At 41.2% G+C, this 17,332-nt stretch overlaps 3 protein-coding genes across 3 annotated transcripts; 2 read left to right on the top strand and 1 right to left on the bottom strand.

Annotated features, from left to right (window-relative positions):
• Positions 1 to 1,007: 1,007 nt before the first annotated feature.
• LOC131511057 (glyceraldehyde-3-phosphate dehydrogenase-like) lies at positions 1,008 to 2,126 on the bottom strand. Its single transcript, XM_058728889.1, has one exon. The coding sequence runs from the start codon at positions 2,048 to 2,050 to the stop codon at positions 1,049 to 1,051; it is 1,002 nt and encodes a 333-aa protein (XP_058584872.1). The 5' UTR covers positions 2,051 to 2,126; the 3' UTR covers positions 1,008 to 1,048.
• A 6,881-nt stretch (positions 2,127 to 9,007) lies between these two features.
• On the top strand, positions 9,008 to 9,961 carry LOC131511076 (olfactory receptor 7G2-like). The gene has a single exon (XM_058728912.1). It carries the CDS (start codon positions 9,023 to 9,025, stop codon positions 9,959 to 9,961), a length of 939 nt encoding a protein of 312 aa, XP_058584895.1. The 5' UTR covers positions 9,008 to 9,022.
• A 5,887-nt stretch (positions 9,962 to 15,848) lies between these two features.
• LOC131511066 (olfactory receptor 7G2-like) lies at positions 15,849 to 16,797 on the top strand. The gene has a single exon (XM_058728901.1). It carries the CDS (start codon positions 15,877 to 15,879, stop codon positions 16,795 to 16,797), a length of 921 nt encoding a protein of 306 aa, XP_058584884.1. The 5' UTR covers positions 15,849 to 15,876.
• Positions 16,798 to 17,332: the final 535 nt, after the last annotated feature.

Genomic DNA, 17,332 nt, shown 5'->3' with positions numbered 1-17,332 from the left:
AAAACTTGACTGAGCAATGTGTTTAAAATATTAATTTTGCATTAAGGGTACAGAATTCTGTACTTCTTTATTTTCTTTTAGACATGTTAAATTCACTAATTGAAGAAAAGTAAGTAATTATTAACAAGGAGCACCATTTTCACCTATTAAATTAAGGCTAAAATCTCACTCATTCTACCTAGAGTATGAATGAAACAACATATTATTGCTTTGCCAGTGACCTTGAGATTTCTAATAACTCTATTATAAAAGAAAAAAAGGATGAAATCTCACCATTTTCTATGACATGGGTGGAGCTGGAAAGTATAATGTTAAGTGAGAAAAGTCAGTCAGAGAAAGACAAATACCATATGATTTCACCCATATGTGGAATTTAAGAAACAAAACAAATGAGCAAAGGGACTAAAAAAGAGAGAGAGGCAAACCAAGAAACAGACTCTTAACTACAGAGAAAAAACTGAGGCTTACTGGAGGGAGTTGGGGGGAGGGATGGGTTAAATAGGTGATGGGCATTAAAGAGGGCACTTGTGATGAGCTTTTTCTTTTCTTTTTTAAAAATTTTTTTTAATGTTTATTTATTTCTGAGAGACAGAGAGATAGAGCACGAGCAGGTGAGGAGCAGAGAGAGAGGGGACACAGAATCCAAAGCAGGCTCCAGGCTCTGAGCCATCAGCACAGAGCCTGACGTGGGACTTGAACTTATGGACCACAAGATCATGACCCGAGCTGAAGTCAGATGCTCAACTGACTGAGCCACCCAGGCGTCCCTTGATGAGCTTTTTCTTAGGTGCGCAGCTGGGATTCAAAACTTGAAGTCTTTTTTTCTTTTAATGTTTTTTTTTTTGTTGTTGGATACAGTATACTTTATTGATGGTACATGATAAGGTAGGGTTCCCCAAGCCCCTCCCCTTCTTCAGGGGGTCTGGGATGGAAACTGGAGGTCAGGAGATTCTCAAGTGTGTTGGGTGATGAACAGGGGCAAGGACTCCCCAGCAGCTGAGGGCCTCTCTCTTCTTCCTCTTGCTGGGGCTGGTGGTCCAGGGGGCTCTTACTCCTTGGAGGCCATGTGGACCATAAGGTCCACCACCCGGTTGCTATAGCCAAATTCATTGTCATACCAGGAAATGAGCTTGACAAAGTGGTCATTGAGCGTAATGCCAGCCCCAGCGTCGAAGGTAGAAGAGTGGGTGTCACTGTTAAAGTCGCAGGAGACAACCTGGTCCTCAGTGTAGCCCAGGATGCCCTTGAGGGGGCCCTCTGATGCCTGCTTTACCACCTTCTTGATGTCATCGTATTTGGCAGCTTTCTCCAGGCGGCAGGTCAGATCCACGACGGACACATTGGGGGTGGGGACACGGAAGGCCATGCCAGTGAGCTTCCCATTCAGCTCAGGGATGACCTTGCCCACAGCCTTGGCAGCGCCAGTAGAAGCAGGGATGATGTTCTGGGCAGCCCCTCGGCCATCACGCCACAGCTTCCCAGAGGGGCCATCCACGGTCTTCTGGGTGGCGGTGATGGCATGGACTGTGGTCATGAGTCCCTCCACGATGCCGAAGTGGTCATGGATGACCTTGGCCAGAGGGGCCAGGCAGTTGGTGGTGCAGGAGGCATTGCTGACAATCTTGAGAGAGTTGTCATACTTCTCGTGGTTCACACCCATCACAAACATGGGGGCATCAGCAGAAGGGGCAGAGATGATGACCCTCTTGGCCCCACCCTTCAAGTGAGCCCCAGCCTTCTCCATGGTGGTGAAGACCCCAGTAGACTCCACAACATACTCAGCACCAGCATCACCCCATTTGATGTTGGCGGGATCTCGCTCCTGGAAGACGGTGATGGGCTTTCCATTGATGACAAGTTTCCCGTTCTCAGCCTTGACTGTGCCGTGGAATTTGCCGTGGGTGGAATCGTACTGGAACATGTAGACCATGTAGTTGAGGTCAATGAAGGGGTCATTGATGGCGACAATGTCCACTTTGCCAGAGTTAAAAGCAGCCCTGGTGACCAGGCGCCCAATACGGCCAAATCCGTTGACTCCGACCTTCACCATCGTGTCTCGGGGACGCGGCTGGCACTGCACCAGAAGATGCGGCTGTCTGTCGAACGGGGAGGAGCAGAGAGCCTATTTATTTTTGAGAGAAAGAGACAAAGCATGAGGGGGAGAGGGATGGAGAGAGAGACACACACAGAATCTGAAGCAGGCTCCAGGCTCTGAGCTGTCAGCACAGAACCTGACACGGGGCTCGAACCCACGAACCGTGAGATCATAACCTGAGCTGAAGTCAGACGCTCAACCAACTGAGCCACCCAAAACTTGAAGTCTTAAAGGACCTGACACCACCCGGACCCACCCCCTCCTCTGGAGTAGAGCATCTCCATGCTGTGTCTGAAGTCCTTTATTCCTGAAAAACAGTCCCATGCCTGCACAGTGTGCGGAATCTATGGTGTAGCACGGCTAAAAGCAGCAAAGGTTATATTTTCTCTGGGTGTGCCTCTGTCCCCTGCTGATGAAAACCCTTTTGTTGGCACCTGCGGGGTCTTTTGTCCTTGGGGAGGCAACATACCCTCTTCCAAAAGGAAGGGGAATGTTCTCTCTCAGTGTGCCCCAGAGATCCCTACATTATGCACTCTGGGACCAGCTCTCTCCTCCCCAGGAGGGCGTGCCACAGCTCTCCTCATGATAAAGTTGAGCACTTCCAAAACAGTGTTTGAACTCGAAACACTATTTGCCAAAACAAAAAACAAACAAACCCCTCAACACTCAGTACTTCTCTCTGCCCCCAGTCCGTGGTCCAGAGAGGTTTTCCTCTGGTGCGACCCTGATGCCATACTCTCTTAACCCTTCTCTCTTTCTTTCCATTTTGTCTCTCCACGAAAAGGACTCTGTCCCCTTCCTAGCACTGCCATTTTTCTCTCCCCCAATTCACATCCACTCACCTTGCACCTGTTACACTGTCTCCCTCCAGCTGTGGAGATCCTTCTGCCAGTCTGCAGATCAATTTTCTGGGTGCCCCAAATGATCTGACTCAATACAGCTGTGTTTGAGACTAGGAAAGCCCAGGGTTCCCCTAGTTCTCTGCCATCTTAACTCCTCTCCTAAATAAAAACTTAAAAAATTAAAAAAAAATTTTTTTAAACATTTATTCATTTTTGAGAGAGACAGAGCATGAGCAGGGGACAGGCAGAGAGAGAGGGAGACACAGAATTGGAAGCAGGCTCCAGGCTCTGAGCTGTCAGCACAGAGCGCGACGCAGTGCTCGAACCCATGAACCGTGAGATCATGACCTGAGCCAAAGTCGACGCTTAACTGACTGAGACACCAAGTGCCCCCAAAAATGTTTATTTATTTTGAGAAAGAGAGAGAGAGAGAGAGAGAGAGAGAGAGAGAGAGAGAGAATGTGAGTGGGGTGGGGGCAAAGAGAGAGGGAGAAAGAGAATCCCAAACAGGATCTGCACTGTCAGCACAGAACCCCATGCAGGGCTCAATCTCACAAACTGTGAGGTCATTACCTGAGCCAAAGTCAAGAGTAGGACACTTAACCAACTGAACCGTACAGGTGCCCCAATAAAAACTTTTTTAATGATTTATTTACTTATTCATTTAAATGTTTATTTATTTATTTATTTATTTATTTAGAGAACTAAATTTGGGGAGGGGCAGAGAAAGAGGGGACAGAGGATCTGAAGCAGGCTCTGTGCTGACAGCAGAGAGCCCGACATGGGGCTCGAACTCATGAACTGTGAGATCATGACCTGAGCTGAAGTCAGATGCCTAGCTAACTGAGCCACCCAGGTGCCCCCAAAACTTTTTTAAAAAATTTTTTTAATGTTTATTTATTTTTGAGACAGAGAGACAGAGCATGAATGGGGGAGGGTCAGAGAAAGAGGGAGACACAGAATCCAAAACAGGCTCCAGGCTCTGAGCACAGGCTCTGAGCCTCAGCACAGAGCCCGACGCGAGGCTCGAACCCACAGACCGTGAGATCATGACCTGAGCCGAAGTCGGACGCTCAACCTACAGAGCCACCCAGGCGCCCCCCCGCAGCAAAACTTTTTAAAAGAGTAGCAGAGTGAAAAAAAAATAAATGTCATAGTTTCAACTCATGATCCATGAATGTGAAGGAAAAAGTACACTGAAACCATAGTGATGAAATTGGAAATGGTGTTTATGAAATTCTCAGGTTTTGTCTATATTGATCATAGTCAGAATTGTTAGAGAATACAAGTCAAAATGTGCAGTATGAAATATACAGAATGAAAATGAATGCTCAGGAAACATTCCATGACTCTTAGACAAAATCATCACTGCTCGTTTGCATTTTTACATGGCTTAGCTGTATTTATAAATATATATTTTATACCCACATATAAAACTATGTTTTCACACTTAGAATCTGTCTTTCTGATGTCACTAATTAGATAGAGATGCCTTTGCCTATTTCTAAAACCTGAAGATTGGAGTCCAATTAGAGAAGGATGTGTGTCTACACATGAATGTAAGTGAAATGGGGGTGAACATTGAGCAGGTGGAGAGAACAGCATGGTGTGTACCTGGCCCCACGTGATCAGGGATTAGACATCATGAATTACTTTCCTCTCCTGTGTTGGTCTTTAAGGATTTGCACAGCCTGGTGAGAATAATGATACTAAAAATATTTGTCTAATGAGGAGCTTTGGATATTGATTCCCCAGGGACATAGAGAGACTGTGGAGTCAGTCTGTAACAACATCATTCAACAGCCCTAGCCTAGTCAAGAAGAAGCACACCTGAGGCTCCATCCACTAATGATCTTTCTTGACCACAAGCCCATTGCCTCACTTGGTCTCTCTGCCTTTCCAGAAGACAGATCTTCTGGTCTTCAATATTCAGGTGATATGTCAGACATCGTTCCACACTGATGACAGCCAGGTAACTTAAAGTCCCTTAGTTAGTGCTTCTGTAAGGAGGGCAGGTATTTTACTACAGATTCATCCAGGGGAAGCAATGAGGGGTGTGCATGCATGAAATGATGGGAACCGAGTGTTAGTGTCCGATGGCACTCCAGCCTTCTTGCTGACAAGTTCTCATCTATGTTTGCAGTGATACTCACCCTGTTCTCAGTCTGCTGGTCTCCTAATCTCCCTAGAAAATGGCAGCATCCGTTATTCTCCTGAGCAGAAATCTGTCCCTTCTCAAACAAGATGACTGTTATGAAACTTTCTGGAATTTACTTGAATTTTTGTGGTAGTCATGAGGAAGGGTTTTGGTCAGCTTTTCCTTTTATTTGCATTCCTGATTCTCGATACACCATTCCACAGAAGAGTCTTATTATCCCCGTAGCTTGCTGAGGACGGTGGGGAGAAAGTGGAGACAGAGAGGTCTAGCTGGCTGCTTTCTTAATATACCTCTTTCACTTTATAAAATTACCAATTATTTTAAAGAAGAACAACAGAGATAGTACAATACATTTTAAAACACCCTCCAATGCACTCCAGAATCAACAAATGTTGACATTTTGCTATACAAAGTTCATGTCTTTTTAACGACATAATATGCTTACAGAAGCCATTTCTTTTGTATTCTCAGTTCTTGTTACTCCCGTCTCAGAGACAACATCATCTTGAATGTGATGGACATGGCTTTATATTGTACATGTCTTCATAAACATATACAGGATAAAAGGCATTAACCATATTACCTATCAGTTAGGGAATGGAGAAATAAATCATAACATAACAATACAGTGGATTACTCTCTGGCAATTAAAATTAATAAAGTGAGGGGCGCCTGGGTGGCGCAGTCAGTTAAGCGTCCGACTTCAGCCAGGTCACGATCTCGCAGTCAGTGAGTTCGAGCCCCGCGTCAGGCTCTGGGCTGATGGCTCAGCGCCTGGAGCCTGTTTCCGATTCTGTGTCTCCCTCTCTCTCTGACCCTCCCCGTTCATGCTCTGTCTCTCTCTGTCCCAAAAATAAATAAAAAACGTTGAAAAAAAAATTAATAAAGTGAGGTTAAATATTTTAATAATAAAGAAGATAAATTACATAAGAATGCCAAATGTAAATGACATGAACTATATGGTTTTGTTTATATAAACTTTCAAAATTGAAAATAATGTAGTTGTTTATGTTACCATATTAACAATAATACAAATTATAGTAAAAAAAATGCTTCAATGTACATGAAGTTCATGTAGTGACTCCCCTGGGGAAAGAAAAGAATCAAGATTGTTCAAATACATGATGTGGGGGCTTCACATATTTATAATATTGTAATATTTATTGCAATAAAAACACTTAGATTGAAGATGGTGATGGGTATGAATTTTATACTGTTGATTGGTGGGTACCATCCTTCATTTATCTCTGTGGGTCTTTTTTTCACTTGAATAATCCATAATAAAAACAAAACCCATTAAGTTTATGTTTATTATGGATTATTCCTTACGACAGTACAAAATAAATTAAAAATTTTCTAATGATGTATACTTTGTCACTTGAAAATATTTCTCTTATAGGTTTTCATTATTTATACTAATTTGTATATCTAATACATTTTATCATGTTATTTTAATTGCTATATATTTCATCATATGTTCATCTGAAATAAATATTGATATGGTTGATGATTCCTTCATTCTTCTTCTACACGATAAATGTTCCCAGCTCAAAATCTTTTCCCTGAAATTTGCAGTTATGATGCTAGGGTTCTTCCTTTCTGTTGTCTTTCCTCAACTGGCCCCACCCCACTGCTTCCTTGTGAGGACTGAAATATACAAGGTGCCGTTGTTGTTGGAAGGAAAAAACACACACGCACAATAGGAAATATTAGCATGAGGGTCCCATACACTGAGTACTGTGTCAGATGTGTCTCTATTCATTTCCATCACTGCAACTTCCCTATGAGGTTTTGTGATCGTTCCCATTATACAAATGAGGACACTAGACTTTTCATACAGGTGAACAATTCTCCCTACCCCCAATCAAGTACTGATCGAAATTAAATTCAGTGTTTAAGTCTAAGTAATGCACCAAATGATAAAGGTTGTCATGGCTACTTCCATCTTGACCACTGCTTCACAGAAGCAATTTTGTTAAGGATGCCCAATTATCTTGTAAGTACCATATAAGTCTGTCTTAGCTTATAATTCTCTGTCTTCCAAGGACCAATAATTGTTGCTATTTTCACCTATTTGTTTTTAATTTTTTAAGCTTTATTTATTTTTGAGAGAGAGAGAGAGAGAGAGAGAGAGTATGAGTGGGGGAGGAGCAGAGAGAGAGAGGGAGACACAGAATCCGAAGCAAGCTCCAGGCTTTGAGCTGTCAGCACAGAGCCCAACGTGGGGTTCGAACCCACAAACTGTGAGATGACCTGAGCCGAAGTCGGATGCCTAACCAACTGAGCCACCCAGGTGCCCCTATTTTCACCCATTTTTTAGAAGCCTATGCTTTTTCTCTCATTTAACTGTTGTTTGTTTGTTTGTTTGTTTGTTTTTTAATGATATGCCTGCCCTCATCACCTAGGGAAAAAGTCTCCTTAGGATAAGGTAGAGAATGCACTGATATTTGCCCAGCTTCTCCTAGAATTAATTGCTAGTGCAGGTGAGTAGTGTTTTTATGGGGATTATCAGCTTCAAGTTTACAGGCAACATTTTCTTTCTTTTTTTAATTTTTTTAATGTTTATTTATTTTTGAGAGAGACAGAAAGACAGAGACAGAGTGTGAGCAGGAGTAGGGGCAGAAAGAGAGAGGGACACAGAATCTGAAGCAGGCTCCAGGCTCTGAACTGTCAGCACAGAGCCCAACGCAGGGCTCAAACTCACGGACCGCGAGATCATGACCTGAGCTGAAGTCAGACACTTAACCGACTGAGCCACCCAGACACCCATATAGGCAACATTTTCTTTTTTTTTTTTTTTTTAATTTTTTTTTTCAACGTTTTTTTTTTATTTATTTTTGGGACAGAGAGAGACATAGCATGAACGGGGGAGGGGCAGAGAGAGAGGGAGACACAGAACCGGAAACAGGCTCCAGGCTCCGAGCCATCAGCCCAGAGCCTGACGCGGGGCTCGAACTCACAGACCGCGAGATCGTGACCTGGCTGAAGTCGGACGCTTAACCGACTGCGCCACCCAGGCGCCCCTAGGCAACATTTTCTAATCTTTGCTGAGGTACAGAGCAGATACTGGGATGGATGTCGTGCACCTACTATACCATACTTCATGAGTAGGGGTGGACATGTGCTGTAGACAAGGGAAAAGATTTGGGGCATTGTTCAAGATGACTACATTAAGATTTTAAAGGAAGTTTTATGAAATCTGGGTGTTGGTTTAGGAATGCTAATTCTGTATTATCCAGAGGCATTACCAATAATTGGCCTAGACAGTCAGCTGAGCTGTCAAACCACTTAACATCTTATCTTTTCCAGGCACTGTGTACTTCACCCCACCTAAGTTTTCCTATAGATAAATGGAGTGATGGTACGATGTAACTCATCTGTAATTTGACAAACCCTTCAGTTGATTCTGAGGCATTCCAAGGTTTGGACACCAAACTCTTAACAGAGATTGGATAACTTTATTCTCGTCTTTCTGTATGTTTGAGATGAGGAATATTTCTGAAGGAAGTGCCATAGTTTATTCTTTGTTTCAGTCTTAGCACTAGGCACAATGTGTGAAAAAGAGTTGGTGATCAATAAAAAGCAAAGCAAAACTTTGAGTGGAGCAAAGTAAGAGATGATGATGAAGGGAGAAATTAGCAGAGGGAACGATTTGAATATTCTCTTGGGTTCACCATATACATAAAGATTTCTTTTTGTTTAAGCATTGGCTCTCCAACTTCAATGTATATCAAATTTATCTGGAAGGTTTGTTAAGACTTAGATTGCTGGTCCTTACTTCAGAGTTTATCAGCAGTGTATCTGGAGTGATACCAAGAATTTGCATTTCTAACTATTTCCCAGATGATGCTACTGTTGCTCATCCAGGGACTATTCACTTTATCTTATTTTTAACCCATCTTTTCCATTTCCATTAGATTCTTCAAAATGGAACCCAGAAATCGCACAGGTGTTCCAGAATTTCTTCTCCTGGGATTGACAGATGATCCAGAACTGCAGCCCTTCCTATTCAGCCTGTTCCTGTCCATGTACCTGGTCACCATCCTGGGAAACCTGCTCATCATCCTGGCCGTCATCTCTGACTCACACCTCCACACCCCCATGTACTTCTTCCTCTCCAACCTGTCCTTTACTGACATCTGTTTAAGCACAACCACGATCCCAAAGATGTTGGTGAACATCCAGGCACAGAATCAGAGCATCACGTATAGAGGCTGTCTCACCCAGGTTGGATTTGTCCTGGCTTTGGGTGGTTTTGAAAATTTTCTCCTTGCAGCAATGGCCTATGATCGCTATGTGGCCATTTGTCACCCCTTGAGGTACACCGTTATCATGAACCCCCAACTCTGTGTTCTGCTGATTCTACTCTCACTGTTCTTTAGCGTTGTGGTTGCCTTGCTCCATAGCCTGATGGTGCTGCGGTTATCCTTCTGCAAGGACTTGGAAATCCCTCACTTCTTCTGTGAACTTGCTCAGGTCATCAAACTCGCATGTTCTGATACCCTCATCAATAACATCCTGATATATTTTGTAGCTAGCCTATTTGGTGGTATTCCTCTCTCCGGAATCATTTTCTCTTATACTCAAATTGTTTCCTCTGTTTTGAGAGTGCCATCAGCAGGGGGAAAGCTCAAAGCTTTTTCCACCTGTGGGTCTCACTTGTCAGTTGTTTCTTTGTTCTATGGAACAGTTGTTGGAGTGTACATTAGTTCTGTAGTTACTGACTCTCCCAAGAAGACTGCAGTAGCTTCAGTGATGTATGTTGTGGTTCCTCAAATGATGAACCCCTTTATCTATAGCCTGCGGAACAGAGACATGAAGGGAGCCTTGAGAAAACTCATCAATGGTATGCCTTCTTTGCTGTGATTGTGCCATATGTTTTGGACTTGGGTTTCTAGAAGGAGGCAAAGGGATAGGAATACTGGATGAGCCATAATTCTTGATTCTTCCATCACCGAATTCTTCTAAGCTAGCCAGGCAACAGATTGCTCAAGCTAATCTTAACTTGGGGTTGAAACATACTTTGCTTTTTTTGATTAGTCTTATGATGTTTGACACATGATTTCAATTCTCTAAATTCAGCTTCTTTGCTTGGGTTTTATGCAGAAGCAGAGCCTGAGGCAAGAGTTCTAGTTATAATGGTTTTTTGGGTTTGGTTTCTTTTGTTTTGTTTTGTTTTGTTTTTTTGTTTTGTTTTGGATCACTGTCAGAAAGAATACTGAAGAAAGTATATAGGACAGGGAAACTATTGAAGCAAGACTGTGGTCATATCTAGAGACTAGCTTCCACCTGATTTCAGTGTAGGGCCATGGCAATTGCACTTAGGAGTTATACCTATAATACAGTAGGGGAATTGACCTTTTATACACCTATTTAGTAATTAATTTGTTGACTATAAACTGTATGTTTGTGAGGAAATTCATCACCTACCATATTTCATTGTATTATCTATGAAAATTATGTGATTACATTATCTCAGTGGTTTGAGATGATTGTGAGATATTCAAACTTTATCAGTGATGAAATCTTCAGTTGCAATAAGAAAAAGAATCCCTAACTCTAATATTACCAACAATATAGAGAGCTATCTTTCATTACAGGCACTTAGAGGCAGGGAATGTACAGGAACAGGGTAGTAGAGATTCATTCAGTCCTCCATGGGTTCTACTGACCTAGGATTGGTTCTCCTCAGGGTCATGAGGTAGTGGCACCAGATGGAGATGTCATATTTGGGCATGATTCTCAGAGAAAGAATTTTGACTGTCCTTTCTTGAGTCAGATGATTATAGAATTTTCCACAGAGTCAACTAGAAGAGTCAACTAGAACCACAATGGCAACAGGTTGTATGGTGGTCCTCAAAAGAATTTGTCCATGTCTTAGTCCTCTAACGTATTAACATTTTGTGTTAAAAGAGTGAATTGTACTTATTTGGAGTCTTTGTATATTAGCTTATTCCCCTATTTTCTGGGTAGCCCTAAATAGAATCACATGTGTCCTTATAAGATAAACAGAAATGGAAATGACCCAGAAAAAAAGAGGAGGCAATGTAACCATGGTGACAGAAATTGGATTTATGCAGCCAGTATTTAATTTCCAGTATTTGGTCATTTTCTCCCAGCTTTACTAAGATATAATTATATATAACATTGTGTAAAATTAAGGTATACAATGTGCAGATTTTATACCATTGCATGGGTAAAACCTCCATCCTGGCACTTAATTACCATTTCTCTAGTGGTGAGAATATTTAAGATTCTACTCTCTTATCAATATTTAAGTATATAATATACTGCTATTAGCTATAATTATCATGATCTATACTAGATCCCCAGAATCTGTTAATTTTATAACTGAAGTTTTATATCCTTTGACCAACATCTATTTTCCCCACTTTCCAGCCCCTGGTGGCTGTTTCTGTGAGTTTAACTCTTTTAGATTTTCCACATATAACATCATGCAGTATTTGTCTTTCTCTGTTTGACTCATTTTATTCAGCATAATGTCCTCAAGGTTCATCCAAGTTGTCACAAAAGACAGGATTTCCTACTTTTTCATGGCTGAATAATATTTTGCTGTATATATACTATGTTTTCTTTACCCATTCATCTGCTGACACTTAGGTTGTTTTCATAACTTGGCCATTGTGAATAATGCTGCAGTGAACATGCTAGAGGAGATATCACTACAAGATCCTGATCTTAATTCCTTTGGATCTATACCAAGAAGTGGAATTGCTGGATCATATAGTAGCTTTATTTTTAATTTTTTGAGGAACCTCCATACTGTTTTCCATTGTAGCTGTAGCAATTTGCATCCCACCAACAGTGCACAAGCATTCCCTTTTCTCCACACCTTTGCCAACATGTTATCTCTTCTCTTATTTTTTTAAAGAAATTACTTATTTTAAGTTCACCCATTTATTTTGAGAGAGAGAGAGAGACAGAGAGAGAGAGAGAGAGAGAGAGAGAGCACATGTGCAAACAGAGGAGGGGCAGAGTGAAAGGGAAAGAGAGAGAATCCCAAGCAGTCTTTGCATGTCAGTGGGGAACCCCAGGCATAGCTTGAACTCATGAACCATGAGATCCTGACCTGAGCTGAAATCAAGAGTCAGATGTTCAACCAACTGAGCCATGCAGGTGCCCCAAGGGATGACATTCAAATGCCACATTGTCTCATGTTGGTTTCAAATACTAGAGCAAGAACTCTATTGATTTAAAAATGAAGTTATATAGAAAAGTTAACATGTGATAAAAATAAATTGATAAGTGCATGAATATATTAAATTCATTAAATAATGGAAAGTTTGTAATTAAGTATTAACATGAAGCAGCATCTTTACCTATTAAATTATGGCTGAAATCACACTCATTTCATGGAGAATATGGATGAACCAGCATACTATTGCCTTCTCCATGACATTGTAATTTCCCATAACTCTATTTTTTAAAAAGTGTCATAATTTCAACCCATGATCCACTGATGTGAAAAAAATGTACACTGAAACCATCATGATGAAATTGAAAATGTTGTTTATGAAATTCTAAAGTCTTGTCTATATTGATCACAGTCAGAATTGCTTACAGATTATAGACTCAAATCTGCCATATGAAATATACAGAATGAAAATTAATGTTCAAGAAACATTCAATGACTCTTGGAAAAAAATCATCACTGTTTGCATTTTTATGTAGCTATCTGTATTTATAAATATATATTTTTATACCCACATATATAAACATATTTTCACACTTAGAGTTAGAATCTGGTTTCCTGATATCACTAATTAGATAGAGATGCCCTTGCTTATATCTAAAGACAGGAATCCAAGGGCGCCTGGGTGGCTCAGTTGGTTGAGCATCCGACTTCAGCTCAGGTCATCATCTCATGGCTCCTGAGTTTGAGCCCGGCATCATGCTCTGTGCTGACAGCTCAGAGCTTTGATCCTACTTCAGATTCTGTCTCCATCTTTCTCTCTGCCCCTACCCCGCTTGTGCTCTCTCTTTCATATAAAATAAACATAAAAAAATTTAAAGACAGGAATCCAATTAGAGAAGGATGGTGTGTCCACACATGCAAAGTATGTGAAATGGGGGTGAGCATGAACAGATGGAGAGAACTACATGGCGTGTGTGTGTGTGTGTGTGTGTGTGTGACCTCACGGGGTCAGGGATCAACTATCCTGAATTCTATTCTTCTATAGTTTTAGTCTTTAAGGATCTACACTGTCCTGGGATCCAAATAACAATAAAAGTGTTTATCTAATGAGGAGCTTTGGATATTGAACCCTCAGGGATGCAGAGACTGCAAATAGTCTGTCTATGACCACCTCACTCAACAGCCCTGCCCAGTCAGGAAACAACACGTGAGGCACCTCCCAGAAATGATCCCACTTGCCTAGAAATGTGGGGCTTCACTCGATCGCTCTGCCCCTATCAGAGCAGACCTTCTGTTTCCATCATTCAAATCCAGAGAAGATGTCAAGTGTCATCCAGCAATGATGTCAGCCAGGTAACAGAGAGTCCCTTAGACAATGCTTTGGACATGAGGGAAGGTGTTTACTAGAGTTGTAACCCTGCATAGCCATCCGGAGAGTCCATGCCTAAGATGACCAGTACTAAATCCCCAATGGGACTCCTGCTTGAATATCATCATCTTGACATGTTATTTCGTACCTCCTCAACAATGCTAATGAGGCTCTTATTCTGCTAATTTTCTATTCCGTCTATTTAATGGCAGGAACCATTTTGCTCATGAGCTTAAATCCTCCCCTTCACAAACATGATGACTATTATGAAATTCTCTGACACTTACTTGTATCCTTTGGTGGCGGAAGGGAGAGATATCAGCTTCATTTTAACTCCCGTACATTATACAGAAGAACCTTGGTGTTATATTTGTAGCCTGGTTGTGAAGACCTAGAAGAAAGAAGTGTAGACTCAGACAGAGCAGGCTATCTCCTTTATCTGCACATTCCTTTTCATAAAAATACCATATATTTTAAATTATAAGAATGGCATAGATATTATAACAATACATTTAATATGCTACCATTAACACATTTCCAGAATTAACACGTGTTGGCATTCTACTATATCATCTCATGTCTATTTTTTTAATTAACAAAATAATGTAAATGCAGAAGGCATTCTTTTCTTGTACCCCTTATTTCCCCCTCACAGAGGAAACAGCAGTGTAATGGTGTCCCCCAAGCATGCTTTCATGTTGTATGTGTGTATATGTATATGATATGTGTGTATATATTTATGGTATTTTATATGAATAATTTTATCTCTTGTTGGTTTTCATTTCTTATATTGATTCACAGATCCAATTTCTTGTAATATTTAATTTATTTTAATTGCTTTATGTCCATGCCAAATAAACATTGATATATTGATATTCCCCCCTTTCCCCTGTAATATGATCAAGATTCTCCAAGGGAGTTTCAGCACGTAAACCCATTCCTGAAATTTGCAATTATCACACTAAGGATGTCTTCTTACTTTTCTTTTTCCTCAACTTGCCCCAACCCATCCTAGGAGTGAAACATGCCAGATGCTTTGTTTATGACAGAAAAAAAAATCACAATAGGAAATGTCACTATGAGGGTCTCATTAGCTAAACACTGTGCAGACTGATTTAAGCCTATTCATTTTTTTCTTTCTTTTTTTTTTATTTTAACGTTTATTTATTTTTGAGACAGAGAGAGACAGAGCATGAACAGGGGAGGGGCAGAGAGAGAGGGAGACACAGAATCTGAAACAGGCTCCGGGCTCTGAGCGGTCAGCACAGAGCCCGACACGGGGCTCGAACTCACAGACCGTGAGATCATGACCTGAGCCGAAGTCGGACGCTTAACCGACTGAGCCACCCAGGCGCCCCAGGCCTATTCATTTTTTATCATCACAACTCCATAAAGTATTCTGATAGTTCCTAATATACACACAAGAATACCGAGATTCTAATACAGTTAAAACCTTTTCCCTATTCACAAAGCAAGTACTGGAGCCTGGATTCAGTTCAGAGTGTGTGGATCTAAGTATTATACCAAGTGATTGATCCTCTGATGGCCACTGTGTCCCACAAGAAAAGACAATCACTATTGCACAGGGACAAGCCTCTTAGGATGTCTGGTGCCAGTGTCATCTTATGAGTCTGTCTTCCAAAGACGAATTGCTATTATTTTTATATGTCTATGCATTTCATCCTTTCTCCCATTTAGCTTGGGCTTTTTGTTGTTGTTGTTGTTGTTGTTGTTGTTGTTGTTGTTTGTAATCATATGTCACCTACTGTATTAGTGGAAGAAGATCCCTAAAGATGAGACTAATTTTGTAATTTTATTCTTATATTTCTGATTGTTTGAAGGTGTGGAATAATTCTAAAGGAATAATGCCATGTCTTCTCTATTTCATTCTTGACACAATGTGTTAGACATTCATTGCTCATTAGAATTTTGGCTGATTAACTGAATGGAGGGAAGAAGATGAGAGAAAGAAGAAGGATGCAGGGAGAAATACACAGAGGGAAAGATTCAAATATCCATTTAGGTTCACAATATAGATAAACATTTTTCTAGAACAGCAGTTCTCAGACTTTATCATATGTCAGAATCATTGGAGACCTTGTTAAAGTAGACTGCTGATCACCCACCCTGGAGCTTTTCCTCAATAAGTCTGGAGTCCAAAAATTGCAATTTCCAACAAATTCCCAGGTACTGCTGCTGTTGGTCCAGTGGCCATACATTTTATTCTCTTGTCACCCAATATTTTATATCAACAACATGGAACCCAGAAACCAAACGGATGTATCAGAGTTTCTTCTTCTGGGATTGACCGAGGATCCAGAACTGCAGCCCATACTCTTCTGCCTATTCCTGCTCATGTACCTGGTCACCATCTTGGGAAACCTGGTCGTTATCCTGGCTGTCATCTCTGACTCCCACCTCCACACCCCCATGTACTTCTTCCTCTCCAACCTGTCCTTTACTGACATCTGTTTAAGCACAACCATGATCCCAAAGATGCTGGTGAACATCCAGGCACAGAATCGGCACATAAGTTACACAGGCTGCATCACCCAGATCTGCTTTGTCTTGGTTTTTCTTGGTTTTGAAAATTTTCTCCTTGCAGCAATGGCCTATGACCGCTATGTTGCCATTTGTCACCCACTGAGGTACACAGTCATCATGAACGCCTGCCTCTGTGGATTGTTAATTCTACTCCCCTTGTATGTTAGCATCATGGATGCCCTCCTCCACAGTATGATGGTGTTGCAATTGTCCTTCTGCATTGACTTGGAAATCCCCCACTTTTTCTGTGAACTTGCACAGGTCATCAAGCTTGCATGTTCTGATTCCTTCATCAATACCCTCTTGGCTAATTTTATGGCTAGTACACTGAGTGGTATTTCTCTCTTTGGGATCATTTTCTCTTATACTAAAATTCTATCTTCACTTTTAAGAATGCCATCAGCTGGCAGAAATTATAAAGCCTTTTCCACCTGTGGGTCTCATCTCTTAGTTGTTTCCTTGTTCTATGGGACAGGATTAGGGGTGTACATTAGTTCTGCAGTTACTGACTCTTCCAGAAAGACTTCAGTAGCTTCAGTGATGTACACTGTGGTTCCTCAATTGATGAACCCCTTTATTTATAGCCTGCGTAACAGGGATATGAAGGAAGCCTTGAGAAGAATCATCAGGTAGGATAACTTTTATTTAATGATTCTGTCATCATATTTGGGTCAGATTTTTAGAATGAGTCAAAGTAAAAGGTATTCTGGTGTTTCAGATCTATCACCAAGATCATCTAAAATGACTAGATAACATGATGGCCGCATCAACTTGGGCTTCATATCTGATTTTGTGATGTTTGACAAGTGATTTCAAATGTCTAAAATCAGTTTTTTTGGGTCATGTTCCATAGAGGGAGAACCTGAATCCTGGGATCTTGTTATAGTGATTTTGGGGGATAGCATGTTAAGAATAAGGTGGGAGAAGATGGATAGGGCAGGCAAAAGGTATATGCAACGTCATGGTTACAGGTACAGACTAGCTTCCACCTTATCCCACAGCTAGGACCGTGAGAATCTTCCCCCTGACAGGCATACACCGTGAGGCAAGAAAGCTGGCCTTTCTTACCCCCATGCAGTAATCACTGAGAGTTGTCTCTCTCAAACTCTATCTCTCTGGAGCAACATAAGAATCCACCAAACTCAGTTTTATCATCTGTAGCATCAGT

This window comes from Neofelis nebulosa, chromosome 4 (assembly GCF_028018385.1).
Source record: "Neofelis nebulosa isolate mNeoNeb1 chromosome 4, mNeoNeb1.pri, whole genome shotgun sequence".
NCBI classification, from domain to species: domain Eukaryota; kingdom Metazoa; phylum Chordata; class Mammalia; order Carnivora; family Felidae; genus Neofelis; species Neofelis nebulosa.
Note: the sequence above shows the minus strand (reverse complement) of the source record. Positions and strands in the feature narration are given on the sequence as shown.

What these genes read in the sequence shown, in the direction of transcription:
- LOC131511057 (XM_058728889.1), bottom strand. Translation starts at nt 2,050, where the DNA reads ATGGTGAAGGTCGGAGTCAACGGATTTGGCCGTATTGGGCGCCTGGTC.
- LOC131511076 (XM_058728912.1), top strand. Translation starts at nt 9,023, where the DNA reads ATGGAACCCAGAAATCGCACAGGTGTTCCAGAATTTCTTCTCCTGGGA.
- LOC131511066 (XM_058728901.1), top strand. Translation starts at nt 15,877, where the DNA reads ATGGAACCCAGAAACCAAACGGATGTATCAGAGTTTCTTCTTCTGGGA.